This window comes from Sorex araneus, chromosome 2 (genome assembly GCF_027595985.1).
Source record: "Sorex araneus isolate mSorAra2 chromosome 2, mSorAra2.pri, whole genome shotgun sequence".
In the NCBI taxonomy this organism is placed as follows: domain Eukaryota; kingdom Metazoa; phylum Chordata; class Mammalia; order Eulipotyphla; family Soricidae; genus Sorex; species Sorex araneus.
Window position 1 is genome coordinate 375,707,017 of NC_073303.1, and position 6,752 is coordinate 375,713,768.

Below are 6,752 nucleotides of genomic sequence, written 5' to 3' on the forward strand. Positions count from 1 at the left end.
GAAGGGGAACTCTAGAAGGGGGGAAAGGTGAGCACCATCAACCGAGTTCATCCAGAACCCTTTCTCGCAAATAGAGGGGAAGGCTGGTAGCGAACTGGAGGGTCCCACCACCAAACTACCTCAAAAACATGAAGAAACAGCGAAAACCCCCACCACAAGGAGAAGGTGATGGAAAGAGTCCAGGTGCCTCAACAAGCGTTACCCCCAAATACAATCTCTCCGATAAAGAATTCAGAGATGAAGTGTTGAAAATGTTCAATAAACCCAAAGAAATGTTTCAACAGACATCCAGTAAATTTAAGGAGGACATGAAAGAAACAATTGAACGGGTAGCCAAGAAAATACAGGAAGAAAGGAGAGCAGAAAATTTTTTAAAAGCTACTTATTTTAAGTGCCACAGAAAAAGAATTTCATAAATGAAATTAAAAATGCAATGGGTGCCCTCAATAGTTTTGCATCTTTCCATCTTCTAATGCACCTTCCTTTGATGGCTCGTTGGTGAAGTCTAAATTTGGACCAGTTACCGGATTATTTCATTGTCTTTACCTGCAAAATCAAGGCTGTCTCCAAGGCACAGTGTAGTGGGGTTTAAATGAGAAGACCTGGATGAAATACAGGTGAAATCCTCCATCATAATAAAGTCTACAAGGAAAAATCTGTGTATGGAATTGTCTTAAATGGATTAAAACATCAGGACGACTCAACTAATTAATATGTGTGCACCAGTATTGGAGAAGACAAGTATGTTAGACAAATTCTCACATCCGAGTGAAAGGATAGCTAACAAAAAATCACTGTAGAAAATTCTAATGCCCCATTTTCAGCAATGGATAGATCTTTTGAAGTTCTTCATCGCTCACCCTCTTTCAGCTCTTCCAATTTATTGTACAAATGAGGATTTCTGGATTCTAAGTACATCTTCTTTGCTAAGTAGATCATCCATTTCCCCTTAACATTATACACACATATTATTTATAGATCCTGATAAGTTGCTAATAAAGTGAATAAAGAAAATTAAATATATCTTACATGAAATCTGAAATAGAGCCACTATATATTTTTTAAAATTCACTCTCATTCTGAGTTTGAACAAAATGAAGCTCACCACCCCTTCTGAGTGAAATATACTCACTGTTCTGCTAACACAAACCTTAAAATACAAAAACAAAACTAAAAAAACAGTTTACTATCATGACGAATTCAAACTGCACAGAGGGTTGCATGTGTTCTCTAGCTAATAATCTCACCATTATGTATGCAAAACCCACGAAGCAAAGATCAATCTTCCCCACCCTTAAAAAAAATAAGAAGAAAAATGAATAATGCTGATAAAATAGGAAAATATTGCCAAAGTGATATATGATGTTTAAAATCCTACCTCCAGGGGGTCAGAAAAATAGTACAGCGGGTAAGGCACCTGCCTTGTATGAGGCAAACCTGGGTTCGATCCCAAGCTTCCCATATGGTCCCCTGAGCCTGCCAGGAGTGATTCTTGAGTGCAGGACCAGGAATGAGCCCTTAGCACCGCTGAATGCAGCCCAACCTCCCCCCACCCCACTAAATCCCACCTTAATGTGGCAACCACAATTGCTATCTTTATGAGTGTGCAACAATTTGGCTCCATCGAGTCTAAACTTTCAGAAGAGGTTGAGCTCTTTGCTTTCAATAGAACTTGTATATATGTAAAACATACTATATGATTGCATATGATATGTAAGATATAATACATTAGTGATTCCTAGAGTCCCATAGTAATACTAATGTTGTAATGCTAATGTAATCACACTAATGTTTTCACATCATAGATTTCTTTTGTGGTGAGAGTATCTAAAAATCTAATCATGCATTTGCTACAAAATTATCAACTGGGGCCAGGGAAATAACCTAGCAGTTAAGGCCTTGGATGCAAAGACCTGGGTTCCATTCCCAGGCATGACCTGAGTGTAGAACCAGAAGTAAACCTGGACACAGCCGGCTGTGGCCCAAGACAAAATATAATAATAATTAATTAATTAGATTCTAAACTAAATAAGGCCATCAAATTTTACTTTAAATCTGTAGGTTAATGTATTCTATATAAGTGCAATTTTGTACCCATTAACCAAAAAAGGACTCCCCAGTTTTTTCTTTTTTTTTTTTTTTTGCTTTTTGGGTCACACTCAGTGATGCACAGGTGCACAGGGGTGACTCCTGGCTTTGCACTCAGGAATTACTCCTGGCGGTGCTCGGGGGACCATATGGGATGCCGGGAATCGAACCTGGGCCAGCCGCATGCAAGGCATACACCCTCCCTGCTGTGCTATCTCTCCAGCCCCGGATTCCCCAGTTTTCTATCCCGTGCCCTGTAACCACTGTTCTCCCTGTGTTTGGTTGTTCTTCCGCAGAAACTGGGACAGCTGCTCTGCATGCAGCGAGCCCATCAGCTCCGTTTTCCAACTGTGTGTGCTCACTTTGCACCTCTGTGACATATGTTGGTGATTCCCTGTTTCCCGCCCTCTCATCATTGTCATGATTATGGTACATGTCATGGAGCTCTATAACCTGTGATCGATGATCTCTGATGTTCCTGCTCCAGTTGTTCGGGCAGATCATGGACCACCCCAGTGAGGACCTTGTGTGTGCTCCAACAGCTCTCTCCACCCCAGCATCCTCCAGCTCCCCCCACCCAGCCCCCCGATTCCCTGAGACACAGCAATATTGAAATTAGGTCCGCTAATAACCTAACAAAAAGACTGCTCGCTCTGTGGTCCAGTGAAATAGAGTTTCTAACATTAAATTGAAAGATCAAATAGCTAAGCTTAGTGAAAAAGACATCTTGGAAGACAAGACGGGCCCAGAGCTAAACCTCTAGTGCCAGTCGCACATGAATACAAAGGAAAGATGTTGAGGGAAATTAAAAGTGCTACTCGGTAAACACAGAACTGATCTTTTTTTAAAAAAAAATAAAAGCAAAACACACTTATAATGGAGAAAATGTGAGTGAATCAAGCGGGCCCCAAGACAAGCCTCATCCAAGGTAAGGACCGAGGGCTCTTTGATTCTGTGAAAGCAGAGAACTGAGAATGCTGTGGAAGAAAAGTCTGACGCTCACAGATTGTTTCGTGAGGTTAAGGGAAGAAACATCTCTAGAAAAGAAGAGTGTGAGGTGAGCTACAGGAACTGAGGTCGCAACTGCAGCAAGTTATCCGAGAGATCAAGCATAGATTATTGATGGAGGTGGCTACACTACATGATTGGTCTGTTCAGTATTATTTTTACGCTTAAAGGTAACACCCAGTGGGAGTTGAGAGCCAAATATTTCACCTGGCAGTGTTCTGGCGCTGCTTGGTGCCAGGGACGGAAGCCAGCATCTTACACATGCAAAGACACGTGCCAGCAACTCCAGAGCTGCATCTCTGATAAACAACAGATTTCCACTATAGACGAACAGCCACCTTAGACTCTCATGGTTTCAAAGCAGAAGTCAGTGACTGATTTCCTCGTCAGCGACTACGGAAACAGGTGACTTGCAGTTAAAGCCAATGCTTAACTGACATTCTGATCATCTCAGGACCTTTAAGGATGAAACGAAGTAAACCCGTGCTCTGCCAATGAAATCACACAACCATTCTTAAATAAATGGTTAAATATGTCTATAACACGGTTTATTGAACATTTTTATTCTACTCTTGAGACCAACTTCTCAGGAAATAAAAGAAAAATTACAAAATATTACTGTTCAATAAATAGTGCACCTGGTCATCCAAAAGTGCTGATGGAGTTATATGGAAAAATTAATATTTTGTAAGTTCTAACAAAACACCTATTTATGCAGTCTATGGTTAATAAATTATTTTGGCTTTCAATACTTATTTATAAAATACATTTCTTAAGGTTATGTTTGCCATGGATAATGATTATTATGATGGATTGGGGAAAGTCACTAGAAAACATTAGGGAAATAATACACTATTGTAGATGCCATTAAGAATGGTTTTGAAAATGCTGAGAACTTGTTGAAATGACCAAGAAAAAAAGGATTTAGAATACTATCTAAACATTGTTGATTATGCAGGAGCAGAAGTTGAGAGCATTGATTGACCCCAATTTGAATAAATTTCTTCTCTGGATAAAGCTCTACCAAGCAGTGTGGCATACTCAAGAGAAATAAATATTTCATGAAAGGAAAAGTCAATTGACGTGGTATACTTCACTGTGGTCCTATTTAACAGACCGAAACAGTCTCCCACCCTTGAGCAACCAACATCCTCACCATGAGTAGCTGTCAATATCAAGACAAGACCCTCCTCCAGCAAAGGGACTCACTGAAGACTCTGATGCTAGCATCTTTTAGATATAATGCCAAGGTACATTTAATATACCATGACATAGAATAAACAGGATGTTTATATGCACTGGGAAACTAATAGTTTCATTTGATTTGCCTTATTTCAGTATGCATTTCATAGTGATGGTCTAAAACTGAACCTGTACGAGCTCCCAAATGACTGTTCATCGCTAGGGTAACGCTCTACACAGAGATGCTTGGTTCTGGTCAACATCACCTTAATCTAGGCTCACGTTATGAAGACAATACAAATCTTGTTCTTTCTTCAACTGTGTTCAAATTTTTAAGCTACTTTGTTAACTCAGAAACATTAACACATTAAGAGAAAACAAAAACAATTTGCCATAATGTTTCTCTGAAACAATATTAGAGTATCTAGAGATGGGATTGGAGACTCCGTGAGAGCATCACAAAGCATCTTTAAGGTTCTAGTTGGGCTTTTAAAACTCAAATATCAGAAACAAGGCAAAGAGGGAAATGAAACATTCACTCACCGAATGAAACCACCCGGATCATCTTCTCCCAACTTCCGTAAGGGAAGGTGTGAAGAGAGCAGGAGTAGAAGCCAACGTCAGCTTCCGAGGCATTGTGAAAATACAAGGTCATATCGTTGGGAGCCCCAGTTAAATTTAAAAAGGAAACCTTCTCAGCGTAAGCTTCTCTGATGTCCATGCCGTGGGTCGGGTTGAAGATTGCTATGGACTCTTTCTCTGTAGTGTTGATCTTGAACCACTCCATCTGGGTGAGAATGCCCGCTGATGGATACACGCACTCCAGAGTCATATTCTCAGCCAGTCGGACAGTCGTATCCCAAAACATCTCCTCACCTAGAGCTAGAAGGTACAGCACATTGATTCCATTAGCCAGACACCAAAGCACCAACCAGCTATCTTCAGCTAATTTTAAGATTCCTAAGATATACAGATACTAAACTGAGACACTGGTCAAGGCCCCCAGTTTCTTAGTTTGCACCGGTTTCCACTACCGATCGTTGGAGCCTGAGTTTCACTGAACAAGTAAGAAAGAATCTAATCCAGCTAAAGAGCATCATAAATACTGAACGAATTATAAGATCAAGACAGGAGTTAATTTTTAAAATGAAGACATTATCTTTACCTTTGTGCGCATGAAGAATTGCCAAGAGGACAGGAAGATAATCCATCTCTGGAAATGGTTTGGGAGCCTGGTCGATAGAAATGAAAATTCTTTTGTTAAGAGCAGAGGAACTGTTTCCTTCCTCTTAGATGGTATCAACAGGCTCGTCTTTCTGAAGCAGAAACAAAGGGAAAAAGAGGTTTTAGTTTCAAAGTCTGGTTTTCTCTCGCTGGCGGGGAGGGCAGATTCGAATTATCTCTCCCTCGGGGGAACAGCTTATTCTCAAGCTTCCAACTTCAGCGAAGCTTCGTTCACTGAGCAGACGTTGGCTGAGGACCACTGGCTGCTGTCCGCGGCGAAGGCTCCTGGCAGAGCTGTAGGTCCATTGCGTCCCAAACCCTCGCCTGGAGGAGCCGCTATGGCAGTGCGAGGGCACAGAAACTCAGAGAAGTCAGAACTGGGCACATGGGTAAGCGCTCGAGGAAAACGAGAGCGGGAGTGTAGAAAGAGGGAGGGAGACAGAAGCGCCCAGGAAGTCTTTCCCCAGCACACAAGACAGAAAGCGCAAGGGGAGGGGCCTGCGGCTGGGGGGAGGGGGCCTTGAAAGAAAAAAACGTGAGACCACATGGAGCTCTTGCCAGAAAGAAGAGGGGGAAGGGTGTAGGTCCGTCTGGTTATGTGTCAACTGCACGGCGAAGGGTTAACTGGCCTCATGCAATGAACTTAAGGCAGTATATTCTGATCATGACTTTTTTTTTAATTTACTTATTTTTTAATTAATAAGTCACCATGAGGGTCCAGTTACAGATTTATGCATTTTCGTGCTTGTGTTTCCCTCATACGGTGTTCGAGAGCCCATCCCTCCACCAGCGTCCATTCTGAAAACGTTGGTCAGATGCCACGAAGTAGGCGGCAGTGCCTTCACCGTAGGCGTGTTGCCAGGCCGAAGCCTCTTCCATCCTTGCCAAGGGGAGTGCTGACCTCCTCTCCTTTCATTCAACACCCTGGTCATGACTTTTAAGTGTTCATCTGACTCTGGCAAAAATGTTACGATACGATGATTGGAATCTACCACAAGTGTGTGTGGGGTGGAGGGTAGGTAAGATACATCGCTTCAGGGGCTGGAGCCATAGCACAGCGGGGAGGGCGTTTGCCTTGCTCGAGGTCGACCGGGTTTGATTCCCAGCATCCCATATGGTCCGCTGAGCACCACCAGGAGTAACTCTTGAGTGCAAAGCCAGGAGGTAACCCCTGTGCATTGCCGGGTGTGATGCAAAAAGCAAAAAAAAAAAAAAAAGATACATCCGATTAACTTTAGTCACTCAGCCCA

The 6,752-nt window shown here is 42.2% G+C and overlaps 1 protein-coding gene and 1 non-coding gene across 4 annotated transcripts in view; both read right to left on the reverse strand.

Annotated features, from left to right (window-relative positions):
- The window catches only part of CD226 (CD226 molecule), a 75,000-nt gene extending 69,482 nt beyond the window's left edge, over positions 1-5,518 (reverse strand). For all 3 annotated transcript variants that reach the window (XM_055129357.1, XM_012935134.2, XM_055129358.1), the window contains exons 1-2: positions 5,444-5,518; positions 4,822-5,160 (exon numbers count right to left, since the gene is read on the reverse strand). In XM_055129357.1, coding sequence (XP_054985332.1) covers positions 4,822-5,160; positions 5,444-5,489 — 385 coding nt within the window. In that variant the 5' untranslated portion in view covers positions 5,490-5,518. The remainder of the gene's footprint in view (positions 1-4,821; positions 5,161-5,443) is intronic.
- Positions 5,519-6,301: 783 nt separating this feature from the next.
- Positions 6,302-6,425, reverse strand: LOC129403099 (U6atac minor spliceosomal RNA). The gene has a single exon (XR_008629077.1). It is a non-coding gene; the product is annotated as a U6atac minor spliceosomal RNA (small nuclear RNA).
- Positions 6,426-6,752: the final 327 nt, after the last annotated feature.